The sequence below is a fragment of the Ictalurus furcatus genome, chromosome 8 (assembly GCF_023375685.1).
Source record: "Ictalurus furcatus strain D&B chromosome 8, Billie_1.0, whole genome shotgun sequence".
Taxonomy (NCBI): Eukaryota; Metazoa; Chordata; class Actinopteri; order Siluriformes; family Ictaluridae; genus Ictalurus; species Ictalurus furcatus.
This window is the reverse complement of record NC_071262.1, coordinates 26,593,130-26,607,801: the sequence shown is the minus strand read 5'-3', so window position 1 is coordinate 26,607,801 and position 14,672 is coordinate 26,593,130. Positions and strand designations below refer to the sequence as shown.

General features: G+C 42.4%; 1 protein-coding gene across 4 annotated transcripts in view; it reads left to right on the top strand.

Annotated features, from left to right (window-relative positions):
• Window positions 1-14,672, top strand: part of rapgef2b (Rap guanine nucleotide exchange factor 2b) — a 124,571-nt gene that overhangs the window by 46,465 nt on the left and 63,434 nt on the right. For 3 of the 4 annotated variants that reach the window (XM_053631790.1, XM_053631789.1, XM_053631788.1), the window contains exons 4-5: window positions 3,067-3,150; window positions 13,455-13,530. In XM_053631790.1, the coding sequence (XP_053487765.1) occupies window positions 3,067-3,150; window positions 13,455-13,530 (160 nt within the window). Of the gene's footprint in view, window positions 1-3,066; window positions 3,151-8,004; window positions 9,033-13,454; window positions 13,531-14,672 lie in introns of those variants that run through there. The other variant, XM_053631791.1, reaches the window with a different exon arrangement.

Here is a 14,672-nt window from a genome sequence, read left to right as displayed (position 1 = left end):
TGCAGAAGATGTCTCTCGCCACCCCCCCCCCTCTCTCTCTCTCACATGTTCTCTCTATCTGCGTCCCGCCGATTAATTATTGAGCATTCAGGTTTCGCCTGTGATTCAAAGCGATGCGGTGGAAGCGGAGGCACCGGGGATGAAGGCGAGTCGAGAGAGGAACAGCGAGGGAGCGAGGGAACCTGGGAATGAAAGAGAAAAGAGAGTGATGGATAGAGAGAGTGCGAGAGCGACTCCTGCTGCGTCAGTGCATGTGCCAGAGTTGCCTCATTAGCCCTGTTGTAGAAATGTTAGCAGGGACACGTGTCTGTCTGTCTGTCTCTCTCTGTGTGTGTGTGTGTGTGTGTGTATTAGTCATGTGGTCTTAAGGGGCCAATTTCTGCGGTTTCTAGTTGCCTTTGAAGCACAGGTTTTTGGAACAGAGAATAAAGAAAGGACCGATGCATATCTGCGATCTCTCTATTAACACACTGTCATGATTTAGGCTCCATTATAGAGCAGAAATCTTTCCCCTCGAGTTCATGAATGGACTCTGCCATGTTTAGATCATGTGACCACAGAGGACGCCTTGTACATTCATTGACGGCTTTTGTCGCTTTAGGTTGTGTCCCAAATGGCAGTTTAATTTCCGTCTCCACGTTGATGTGTAAACTTAGCACATAGCAGTCCCTCGAGTCCCTCGATTCGTTGGCCAATTCCAACCCAGCAGTTAGGTCTCCACTGTTATGACGGCTACCGACCCGTGAGGCTCAAAGCTCTAACATGTACTTCTGCAGTTTGGCTCAGTTTAGCGGCTCACGTCTACGAAAACAAAATGCTTTTGTTCAAATGTATTTGGTCACTTCCTGCAGTCGGGTTGATTTGGAATCGAATCTCTTTCTCAAAGCAGTCGGAAGTAAACGCTGCATATGTGAAAGCCACGAAGCATTTTCCGTAGTGTGTCTCCAGGCCACTAGGTGTCAGTATGTAACATTTGACTGTTCTTTATGATGTATTCCCAATGACCGAGGTTTTATTTACAAAACTGTTAAGTGGCCTTTCTATACCAAGCTTTTATGGATCTGTTATACAGTAACGATGTATGTCGTTATAATTAACATTAAGAGGAAGCGACAGAGCTGGACAAGCTACGAACATGGGAATTTGGGGTGTGCCGAAGTCGCAGCACTGCCTATACAAGTCCTGTGTTAAATAGAAAGGAGTTTGTCCTGCATCACAAAGTACTGCTGAGATCCTCGTACGACCTTGAGCGATGGCCTGCTGTACGAAAGCCTGGGTTTCTGAGAGAAAACGCAACAGGACCCCTGCTGCTGTTATGAAGGTTACTAGGTTGAGCAAGCAGTCAAAATTTGATACAGTCTGATGGGCTAGAGTGGGACGTAGCGTCTCTGTTTTTTAATTTTTTTTTATTTTTATAGACCTGTCTGAGGTTTTCATGGATGAGGAACCACCGTGTTGTGTCTGAAACAATCAGTAACAATTTATATCTGTGGGTATAAACAGGGGTCCGTTTGTTTTTCCTTCCTTCTTCATCACCGTCTTCTCAGATGCTGACAAAAGTCTTGAAGGGGAATATGTTTTACTTGTATGGAACCAATTCGTTTTAAAACGCATAATTGTTGCTACGGTTACGCCTGTCGTCTACGCTACTCCGGAGACTTTCGGAAAGTTTGAAAACTCCCGGCTCGCGTTTCAGTGTAAACGGACCAAAACGAAGACTTTTGAAAACGAAGGCGTGGCTCCGCCCACATCCGCCCCCTGATTGGGTCATCTGGATCATCGCGTATCCTTCCCCGTTTCGTCAAGCCCTTACCGTATGACCGTTACGCTGCCTCGATCGTACACACACCACCACGGAGACTGAACCGCAAGACGTCATTCTTAGCAGCCATCATTTCAGGAAAAAAATGAAACGGCGGTTATAAGTTGTCCTGCCATTTTTGCGCTTCAGAAAGTAAATCGCAAGTCGGAACTAAAGTCGTGACTGGGGAAGTGAAGAAACGTCGGACCGCACGTTTGCAGTGCCAAGCCATCACTGATTAAACCCAGTGTCCAATCCATGTAGTTCTTCATGCTATTGATCGATGGTTCTTTTGTGACCTACAGACGTTCTCTGCTTATCAGATTCCTTTCGGTTCACGTTCATCGGTAAGAACTGACGTTTGGTGGAGTTGCACAGTAACTCCGCGTCCTCCTTGGCGCTTATCCCACGTTCCTTAGTGCCACGTGATACCACGCGAAGACGACGTGTTTAATGAGCGGTGTGTCAGCGTGCAATTTCCTTCAGCACACACTCGCACGCACGACTGCGTTCGCAAACGTCTTTGTTAGTGCTGCTATATTTATGTGTTTGTGAAACAGACGGGGCGGATGTAATGAGTAGTCTCCTGGTTTACCTCCTACTGTTTGTCTCGTTTCTTCGAACAGAAGAAGGAGCAGAAACGATTTGGACTTGTGGTGCGAGTCATGGTGGTTAGGCTTGCGCTGGTCAGTGAGTGAGCGAGTGAGCGTAGCCACGGTAGCCGCTTGCGTCAGAATGCGATGGGAAAGTCTGTGACGTCTCGGGGAAAGCCAATAAATCAATATTTTCTTTAAAATATGACGTCGTGGTTCCTGCTACACTGACTGCAGGATCAGGAATATTCAACTAATTGTTAAAGGGATAGTGCGGGGATACCTCCTGCATGTACTTTGACCCTAATATCTACACTGCGTCCTGATTAAATGAATTATTTTCCTCAAAATTCTACAAACAATACCCCATAATGACGACGTGAAAGGAGTTTGTTTGAAATCTTTGCAAATTTATTCTGTAAAGTAATGATCTTCAGTGATGTATACTGTATAATTTCCTAAAAACAGCCTTAAATTCCCATCCCTATGTGCACCGAAGGGTTTTCTTTATCTTCCTTTCTGTATTTTTTTTTTTTGTTCTTTTCTTTCCCCAAGCTCAGAATTAAGACTTACTCAGAATTTGCAAGTGTGTGTCATCTCCTTCCTTAGAATCAAGATCCATATCTGTGTGTTATTCATCAAAACCTTTATCTCTCCTTCTCTCCCTCTCAGTCCGGATGACATCGGCAGCTGCTGGTACATCCTGCTCTCTGGATCCGTGTTCATCAAAGAGTCCATGTTCCTGCCCAGATCCAGGTATGTAACACCGAAATGCCATCGCGTTGCGTCACGGACGCTTCGAGGTTCGAGTCGGAGCCCAGACTTAACCGATGTATTTGAGCAGAGATTTATGCGAAGGACACGTGATGCCGTGTTCCAGTCTGACCGGCTCACGTGACCCAAGAGTCCCTCAGTAACACTGTTGTCCTTGGTGAAGGTTATGGTATAGCGTGTAAACAATTAGCCAAACATATTGACGGATTAAGTATTTGAGGCGGTCTGGAAAACCCATCGGGTGTTCCAGACTTGCCTTTCTGGAAAGATCTGGTTCGATTAGACAGATAATGGGGCAGTGACGGTTAAGGCTCTGGGTTACTGATCAGAAGGTCGGGGGTTCAAGCCCCAGCACTGCCATGCTACCACTGTTGGGCCCTTGAGCAAGGCCCTTAACCTTCTCTGCTCCAGGGGGCGCTATATCATGGCTGACCCTGCACTCTGACCCCAGCTTCCTATAATAATAATAAAGACTCGTTATGCATAAACAAAAGATCTAGACTATGAAGAAACATCATAAAACATAACTGACACTATTGGCCAATATTGTAATTTATCTTATTTACTACACGTTAACGAGAAGAGCAAAATGTGAAAGTAGTTTCTAAATCTTTATATAGTAGAAAAGGGCAAAATTTCAGCACGTGACGCAGGAAGCTCATCGGGTAAGATTCGTTCTGAACGGTTACGAGGTCAAATCCCAGAGCTTCTGGAGAGACCACTGTGTCCTTGAGCGAAGTACTTAACCTTCAGTGGATCGGCTTAGATTCTGGCTTATTTGTAATTACTTTTCAGTGAAAAATTCATTCATGTTAATTAACAGGGGGTATTTAATTTCACACAGCCCTAAAAGGACTCCTACACTTGAGAATCTATGTACAGAGCTAATGCGTTTATCAGTGACACTCTGACGTTGGTCCTGTGCCGGAGCGTCGCTACATTCACTCGTCATGGCTGACTGGAGGCACATGGAACAGACCCAGAGTATGGAGCTGTACTGTTGAAATGGACCGCTGTAATGGGCGTGTTCACAACTCCTCCAAATACAGACGGGTCCGGATGGTCCGGGTCACATGGTCAGCAGATGGTTGGTATGGGTCACGTGGGAGAAGAGCTCACGCGAATGCTTTATAACCTTCAGAACCTTTATAGGATTCTTCATAGAAGGGGCAAAGTGAAGAACCCAGTGGAAATGCTTCTTTTTCCTCTTCCTACTTCTTTTTTTTTTATCTTCTTCTGCTTCTTCCTATTCTTCTTCCTCCTCCTTTTCCTCCCCCTCCTCGTTCTTCTCCATGTTTTTTTCTCCTTGTGTTCCTTTTCCTCATAATCATATAATCTTCTGTCTTCAACCTCTTCAACTTCCTCTTCCTCCCCTTCTGCTTCCTTTTCCTCTTCTTTTTCTTCCTCTGCTTCTTTCTTTTTTCCTTCTCTTCTTCCCCCTCCTTCATTTTTCTTGCCTTCCTCATAATCTTCTTCCATTTCTTTTTCTACCTCTTTTCCCTTTTCCTCCTCCTCCTTCTACTTCCTTTTCCTCTTTATTGTCCTCCCCTTCTTCTTCCTCTTCCTCCTTTTTCTGTTTCTTCCTATTCTTCCTCCTCCTCCTTCTTCTCCTACCTCTTCCTATTCCTTCTACTCCCCCCTCCTCGTTCTTCTTCATCTTTCTTTTCCTTGTCTTCCTTTTCCTCATAATCATATAATCTTCTCTCTTTTCTTCTGTCTTCAACCTCTTCAACTTCCTCTTCCTCCCCTTCTGCTTCCTTTTCCTCTTCATCATCTTTTTTTGTCCTCTGCTTCTTTTTTCCTTCTCTTTTTCCTTCTCCTCCTCCTCCACTACCTATTCCTTCTCCTCCTCCTCCTCCTTCCTCTTCTTCCTTTTCCTTGTCTTCCTCATAATCTTCTTCCTTTTATTCCTCTGCCTCTTCAACCTCCTCAACTTCCTCTCCCTTCTCCTTCCCTTTCCTCCTCTTCATCCTCTTATTCTTCATCTCCTTCCTCATCTTCTTCTTTCTTCCTCTTCCTCCTCCTTCATCTTCTTCTCCTTTCTTGTCCCCTTATCATCCTCTTCCTCCTCCTCCTCTTCTTCCTCATCTTCCTCTTCTTCTACTTCTTTCTTTTGCTTTCTCTTCATCCACTTCATCGTCTGTGAGTGCCTCTGCTTCTTCTTCCTCCTACTCTGTCTTCTTCTTCCTATTCTTCATCTTTTTCTTCTTCCTCCTCCTCTTTTACATGCTCCTTCTTTTTCTTCCTCCATGAACTATTCTATTACAATATTCTCTCTCTTTTTTTTTTTCCACCAGAGGTTGTCAGTGTAGGTGTGATTATTTGTATCTGCTTTGCTTTAGAGGAGGGGGGGAAAGCTATTTTCACCTTCATACCCGCTCCTCAGCCCTCGCTCATTAATATGTATCAACTTTGTCTGAATTTTCACACATGCAAATGGATTTATCTCCATCACGTTATTAAAACACGGTTCCTTTCAACGCTTTAACCTTGCGTCCTGGCAGAATCATCTCAAAATAAGCTGCATGTTCAGGAAACATGGGCGGGACAACACGTAGACTCTTCAACAGGAGCGAAGCGAACGTTTTAGTAGTTAGTAGTTCGAGCTGATGGCTTCACTTCAGCAGCCTGGTTCAGGTTCAGGAGAGGCTGAAATCTCTCTCTTTTTTTTTCTTTTTTTTTTCCCCCACAAAAAAAACCCCTTTTAATTCACTGGGACAACTGAATTACGAAGAAAAAAATAAGACAACGGTTCGTAGCGTGTTTGATTAGAAGGAAGTTTTGAAATGGAGCTTTGAAATTGCATTGTGAGTGCCACCTGCTACTTATGCCTGTGGTTACATAAGCAAGCGAGCTGAACGTAGGCATTTCAGGCTCAGCCGCCAACAAAGACTCCATTGTTTAGCTCCTGATTGAACCTGATATTTAAATTCCTATATTGTTTGCTGTTGTAATTCAGACCGCGTCTTACAAAACGTTCCCGGTTTCTAAGAACGAGAACGGCTTTGACATTTTTTTTTTTTTTGCTTGTGTCCTGTTGTGTTGTGAAGCCGGACTGGTTTCATTCTCCAAGAGCTTTCCTGCTTCTACATTTTGTAGAAATGGCTGCATGGGTTTGTGTTCACCGTAATCCGATATTTCTTTCATTTCCTCAATCTTGCCTGTTCCTGGTATTCTCTGCAGTTCCCTACAGAGGAAATCCATGGTCTGACTCCAGAGTGCGACTTCTTAGAAGTCTCCGAGGGTTAATATGGTTAGTTCGGTGTGGTGCAATCCTTTCCACTGTCTGATGAGTAGCTTTTTTTTCAAAGTATTGCTAGTCATTTCCTGTCTGCAGAAGTTCATCAAGACACGTCAGTGAGTGAAGCTGTCCCCTTCCTGTTTTTTTTTTTTCTTTTGTGTCTTGTTCAATGTATACTCGGACGTACGGTATGTGCAAGGTGTCATGTCGTAAAGGAAGAAAGATGTGAGAGCTGTGTTAATTAATAGTACATGTTTAAAGGAGCATTAGGCAAAATTTGGCAAGATTAACAGTTAAGGAGGTGGAGTTGAATAAGTTTTGATTTCTTTTTTTTTTTTTCTTTTCTTGAGCATGGTCCCCATTCCTGCACATGTACATGAACCTACGGTGGTACAACAAGAGTTAGCATAGTAAGGGGTAACAATACTCTGGTCACGATTCGATTCCCAACACTGGATTCACGATTTAATTCAATTCATGATACTGGCCTGACGATTCAATTCCGTTCACAATACTTGCTTCACCTTTCGATTCAATTCAGTTCATGATACTGGCTTCATGATTCAATTCACAATTCGATTCAATTCAGTTCACAATACTGGCTTCATGATTCAGTTCACAATTCAATTCAGTTCATGATACTGGCTTCACGATTCAGTTCACAATTCAATTCAGTTCATGATACTGGCTTCAATATTCAGTTCATGATACTGGCTTCATGATTCAGTTCACAATTCGATTCAATTCAGTTCACGATACTGGTTTCACGATTCAGTTCACGATACTGGTTTCACGATTCAGTTCACAATTCGATTCAATTCAGTTCACGATACTGGCTTCACGATTCAGTTCACGATACTGGCTTCACGATTCAGTTCACGATACTGGTTTCACGATTCAGTTCACGATACTGGTTTCACGATTCAGTTCACGATACTGGTTTCACGATTCAGTTCACGATACTGGTTTCACGATTCAGTTCACGATACTGGTTTCACGATTCAGTTCACGATTCGATTCAATTCAGTTCACGATACTGGCTTCACGATTCAGTTCACGATACTGGCTTCACGATTCAGTTCACGATACTGGCTTCACGATTCAGTTCACGATACTGGCTTCACGATTCAGTTCACGATACTGGTTTCACGATTCAGTTCACGATACTGGTTTCACGATTCAGTTCACAATTCGATTCAATTCGAAACACGATACTGGGTTCACTTTTCGATTCAGTTCACAATACCGGCTTGACGATTTGATTCAGTTTGATTCTCAAAATATTTTAAACAAAATTTGAATGAAGAAACATTATGACTGAGCAGACTCCTTTTTTTTATTTCTGGATTACAAACCATGCAAAACAATGTGCATTTTTGGATGTATAAAACTACATCAATCAAAAACTTGTTACGTACCAAGGTTTAATATTGTAAACAAAATGTATCACAGGTTCACCACATCTTAAAAAGAATTAAATAAATGTATAAATTCTTCCCTAAATTTGATTGAATAAACAGAGTTATCTCTGAGCCGGGGAAAATGATTGATTGAAACACAATGAGCTCTGTAGCAGCACCTGAGGCATCAATTTAAACAAAATCAGAGCTCCAAAGTGGCTAAAATGCCCATAGTTCACATCCTTTCTCTCTCTCTCTCTCTCTCTCTCCTCTTTTCTGTCTGTCTCTCTCTGTCTCTCTCTCTCTCTCCCTTTCTCTCCATATATCTTCTCTCTCTCTCTCTCTCCTCTTCGTCTTTTCTGTCTGTCTCTCTCGGTCTCTCTCTCCTTCTCCCTTTCTCTCCATATATCTTCTCTCTCTCTCTCTCTCTCTCTCTCCTCTTCCTCCTCTTTTGTGTCTGTCTCTCTCGGTCTCTCTCTCTCTCTCTCTCTCTCTCCCTTTCTCTACATATATCTTCTCTCTCTCTCTCTCCTCTTCCTCTTCTCTCCTCCTCCTCCTCTTTTCTGTCTGTCTCTCTTTCTCTCTCAATTGTTTAATTTATCCCTCTTCTCTCGTGTCTTCTCTCTCTTTCCCAGTTCTACAACTTTCCACAACTCTCTTTTTTTTTATTTTCTCTTACTTTGCCTTTCTTTCTACTTCTCTCTTTTACAATACATCATCCCTCTAACACTTTCCAAATTTCCTCTCTCTCTCTCTCTCTCTCTCTCTCTCTCTCTCTCTCTCTCTCTCTCTGTGCACTGTGTGGAGTAGAGGTTGAGAGGTCAGTGTTGAGTGAGTTGAGGTTAGACCCTCCCTCCCAGCCTGGTGGTAAGAAAGAGGTTGGCTGGAATGTTTGGTTTCAGTCCGTCATCACAGACGCCCGGTAGCATGAGTGCACGCACACACACACACACACACACACACACACACACACACACACTTGATCTCACACACACACACACACACACACACGTTCTGTGAGCACACGCTCCCATGACACGGAGGCAGTAGACTGAATAGATCGCTCTGAGAGCTGTGTGTGAGTTCGGGTGGATTTATGTCGTACACACAGGAAGTTTGTAGTCTATTTTTTATGAGAATTTCGACTTGGACTTTATGCACCAGGAAAATGCGTGGAACTGGACCTGGAAATACAGCTTTCTAGTAAGCTGTCATCACTGAAGGTAACGGGTTTAAGAGTGAATATGAGTGTAGTGTACACGAATTGGATTGTATTTCACTTCCAGTTCTTTGAGAATTTGATCTCATTCGGATTCCAATCCGTACGAATCGGACCAAATTTGAATGTGTCGTAAGGAAAGATGAAGGAAACCTTAACCCCGCCCTTAACGATCACCTTAACCTTTGTAACTTTGACGCATATTATTTTCGTTTATAAGAATTCTTCCAAATTATTGTGAGATTATGTCGGATTATCAGCTCCTTGCTTCATACAACCTGGTCTACTTCGTTATTAAATATTAGTCAACTTCGACTTTCTGCTTATGTAAAAAAATTATACATGCATTAAACTTAAAATTGAGGTACTTTTTAAATTGTATTTCCTTTCACTTTCAAATCAGATTATTATGTAAACCTAGTATAGTGTATAATGAGGAATTCTGAATAATCTGACATGAGTATTTGAGCATGATTTTATGCGACTTGTATATAAAGGAAGTGATTTAGATGTAGTAAATGTTATATATCCAGTAGACATTAAAATCTAAGTGAAGTCTGGAGTTTCTAGAGAAACTGGAAGTCCATCATCCGCTGTATTAGGTGAAGTCTATGTATATACATATTTATTTGTTTGTTTGATTTGTTTATTTTACCATTAGTATGACTAATATATTTAGATATACGTGATAATCCTGCCGCTGGCGGCCCGTGGATTTCATCTTGTGCTAATAAAAGGTTGGAGGTGCTGTAGTAGTTCCCGAAAGGCACGCGGTGTATGTAGCGTTAAAGGGCCCCGCAGCTCAGCCCGTCAATTTAACTGTTTATTCTTCCGTGAAGTGTTGTGACAGAAGTGTTCTGTTATTAAAGCATCACATTTTACCCATAAACCCTTGCCCTGGCTTTCACACCCCTCACCCTTACTTCATGTATAACACATCTGTAACCTTTCTCATTATGAAAGGGAGAATTAGGAGAAAAAAACAGTGGAAAGAAGCTGACTCGCATACTTGTGTGTGTGTGTGTGGGAGGGATTGTGGTTGTGCTTGTGTGTCATCACCAATTCACATTCCAGACCCCCTGCATGTTGTGTAATGTGGAATGAAGGGGCCAGGCAGGTGGGCATCATGGGACACGTCTCTCATACGCTAAAAACGAAAGAGTGGAATTTCATTTGTCTTGCCGGAACCAATCACAACTCGGCGTCTAATCGACACCATGGATGCGTCCTAAACGTCGGCGTTATTAGTAGAATTTATTAAACAGTGTATATACACTTTAAAAGGACGCTTATTTTGCGCTAGATGCGTTAGAAAAAGAAAAAAAAAAAAACCCCGCTAGTTTTGAACTTTACGCTATTATTCATACTCATCCACTCATGGAAAGGTCAAAGCAAGGTCACAAATGGGCACTCGTCATGCAAAGCTATTTTTTATTACATCACCTAAGAGTAATATTTTTATTTACACACGATTAGAACACTGCAGAAGCTGTTAGTGAAATGACTTTAATTGAATTAATTAAACAAACTAATTGTTTAGTGACGGTTGGAATGACACATAGCACAATTAAGATGCTTACTCATAAATGCAACTCAATTTATTAACGATGCAAATATAATACCTGCTTTTCCGTTGTATTGATTTCTAACATCTAATGAGCACTTGTTTAAACTGTACTAATATCTGGTATGTTCTTCAAAATGGCTAGCACTCGAAGTATAATGATAATCAGTCTTTATTATTAATCACGTATATTCCAGCATGTCAGGAAGTTGAGGTCAGAGCGCAGGGTCAGCCATGATACAGCGCCCCCTGGAGCAGAGAGTGTTAAGGGCCTTGCTCAAGGGCCCAACAGCGGCAGCTTGGTAGTGCTGGGGCTTGAACCCCCGACCTTCTGATGGGTAACCCAGAGCCTTAACCGCGAAAGCCACCACTAGTTATCTAGTTAATATAAACTATTAACTAGATATGAGGCAATTTTCAGTTATGTGTCAATGGGTCTGAGAGATTTTACGCTAGAGCTCTTTAGAGGAACTAGATTTTAGGTGCATTACTGCAGCTTGAAAGCTTAGTGAGAATTTACTTTGAGTTGAGCGCTGCTTAGAAGTGTGTTCGGGTGTGTAACTGCTTTTTTTCCTTCCCACATTATCTGTGTTGCTAACAGAAGAAAGACCGAGTACAGTGTGCAGGGATGGGAAAAGAAAAATGACACGAGAAAAACGCACTAACGCGATTATTGGGTTGACGTGGTGAACAGAAACGCTTCCGATTTCTCATTTGAAGATTTAATGCAAAAAAAAAAAAAAAACTCACACTATTGCACACAGTAGATATGTTTTGTAAAAGTCCGGTGCCTGGAAATATGATAAACTTACAAATCTATAAGTCTATAGTTAAAATATTGTCAATGCTAGAATCAGTTATAGGACAACTCATTTAGTTTTAAAAATTCGTTATTTCTGCTTTCTTCTCGAACAAGCAGATTGTTCTGTTAAAGCGCACCTGTTATGGTTTTGAACCGTGCCGAATTGTGTTTTAATGATCTTATACAATAGATTTACATGCATCCGAGGTCAAAAAACACTTTTACGTGCTCATGATTTAAACTGCAGCATTAGCTTTTTTTTCCCCCAGTGTCACAAACGACTCGTTAAATGATCCGTTCTAAAGGATTCGTTCTAAACTCCTCCTTTCAGAGAGCATACGCTGCTCTGATTGGTCAGACGTCCCAGTCTGTTGTGATTGGTCTACCGCTGTCAGCGTGTGTCGAAAAGGAAACGCCCATTACCGTAACGAGTTTCAGCTCCGTCTGTCAGCGAGCAGACGATGAAGACAAGAGGCGGGGCTTTTTGTTACAAACCTACGTAGGGTGGTACAGGAAGTGAGTCTGGAATCACTAACGACTCGATTCAGCTGTTCAGAATCGATTCCTTCTTTTAGGAGTCAATAACTCCGTTTGTCGTACGCTTTGATTGTTGAAACTTTGCAGGCGCTTTTACATTCACAAACCGCTCTGTAACACACTACATGAAAGGTCATATTTGAAAAAGCATAATAGGTGCCCTTTAAGGCCTGGATGAGATAAAGCTAAAGACGCACGTTTTTCGGGTCAGTTTGGAGGTCGGTCGGTATGGAAATGGAGTTCGGCTGGGTTAGCACTGTGGTCAAGTTAACACTTCACCCCCACAGAAAGAGTGTGTGTGTGTGTAAGCTTTGGACTTTTGTGCTCTTAGTCGGCTTTTTCCTGTAAAAGAAAAGTGCCGTGCCAGCAGTGTTACTTAAACCAAAGTACAAAACAGTACAATGACCAAAAAAAAAAAAAAAAAAGGTTACAGTTACTAACACTACTACTAAGTTAAAATGGAAAATCAACATGCATGCTTACACAGCCAGAGATTCTCATATGTAACTGGTAGCAGTGTGTATTAATTAAGGAATAAAACGCTTGGGAGCATGCTGGTATAGGAAAATAATCCATCTTATGCAAAAAGAATTAGTATTACCACCCTGAAGTCCATTATTTTCCAATAACAGCATGAGCTGAAGTATTATATCTTTTACACTACACCTATAAACCTTTAAAGTTCTTTCCCCTCACTATCCTTGTTGTGTTTTTGTTTTTTTTGTCTCGCTCGACGTTAATAAGAAAAAAAAAACCCCGATAATCAAGAACTGAGAAACCCGAAAGCACAAAATCCTCTGTCCTGAAGACTTTCCCAGGGTTGAAAACCTACTTATTGGTACTAAACTGCTGACACTAGAGACTCATTCATTAAATGCTTAATAAACTCCGACTTACAGAAACCTTTACCGAATAAACGTTTTTTTTCGACAATCATTTGTTTATTAGAGCACTCGCTGTTCAAATCCATGGTGATGAGTTATTAAACGATAATGTATTAGAACAAACGTATATAAGATATATATATAAAACTTATATATCGTGTATGTTCCTATCGGCACTACTTTCTGAGTTGCTTTTATAGAAAATGAATCCATACCTTCTGATTGGAGAACTGTGCAGCGCTGTGGTATAATTAGCTCTACAGATGTAGTATTATACTGTGTTAGTGTTTGTGTGTATGTTTAACACACCCTGTATTTGCGGCTTCCCTCCTTATTTCCACTGTGGTCTTTTCTATAGCGTCTCTTACACACCCCCAGTGTGCAGCACTGTACTCCTTTCATGAACTGTGATGTCAGCTGGTGGACTTTTCCAGCCTTGGCGGTCAGTGGAATCTTACAGGGAAGATCAGGAACGCTGTAATGTGCTACTCGTGTGTGTGTATGTGTTTATTCCCCAGGGTTGGAGTGTAGGACCCCCGAGTTCTTTTCCACAGGAACTCGGGCGGCTGCTTCCATGATGAACATAATTAACACATGAACACGGTTTTAATCTGTATATCACTGTTTCTCTTTCTCTAGTTTCGGGAAGCGTTCAGCCGGGAGTTTACGTCGCGGATGCGAGTGTATCGTTCTGGAGCCGTCCGAAATGATCGTGGTGAGTCCTGAGAACGCTGATATTGCAATGTTCTGTACGTTTTGTACTTGCTCTGAGACTGATCAGTGAGGCGACGTTGTTAAGGGTCCCAAGGCTTAGACCCCATACCTGTACCGGCTCGGGCGTCGCCCGGATTAACAGCGTCCACGTCGATGTTGGACAACCAGGACGTGTCTTGAAAAATGGGCTAGTGGAACAAGACACACGTGGTGGTTGAGACGGAGCAGAAAACGACAGTTGTGATAGATGTGGAAGTCCCAGCTGACGGTAACATCAGGAAGAAGGAGCAGGAGAAGATCGAGAAATAATGCTGAAGGAACAATTCGGTCCAAATTGGTCCCAATGGTAATCAGAGCATTAGGGGCTGTGTCCCCCAAACTGGGAGAGTGGCTCCAACAGATTCCATGTACAACACATGAGGTCTCTGTCCAGAAGAGTGCAGTCCTAGGGACAGATAAGATACTGTGCAGAACCCTCAAACTCCCAGGGTAGTAGGACCCAAGCTTGAGGAAGACCCCCCCCCTCCCCCAACGAAAAAAAAAAGGGAGACCATCCCCCATATGTATATATATATCATGTCGTATTTGTTGCGTGACACAGATTCCCAGTCCCGTTACGCTTTTCTAGTGCCCTGTGAACCTCCTGACAAGCCAAAAAAACGCCAACAGCAAACGAATCGTGCGCCTCGTATTCGTGTCTGTATTTGCGTTATCCGGTAATTGCGAATGAACGGCTTTTCTCTCATCCCCGTTGGCTCACGTACACGCAATAAGAAAGAAAGTTGGCGCTCCGCGTGTGTTCAGCTTTGTAGTTCATGTTGAAATGAGGCTGCTATTGTGCTACGACTAAATTGGGAGAAAATTGGGTTTCGGAAAAATAAATAAATAAATAAATAAATGAAAACGGAGAGGCTTTGTGCATTTGTATTAGACGGTTGCAGAGACGGATGCTCATCATCAACAAGAACCCAATATCGTTACCGAGCAATTCCACCGATGCAATGCAGTCAAGCACGTTTTTAAAAATAAATAAATAAATAAATAAATGTATCTACTTTATTCATTCAGCTCAGGACCAGGCACGTGCACATGGTTACATCCAGATTCGGCTAATCTCCAAGTCAGCGCATCGCTGCGTTCGGT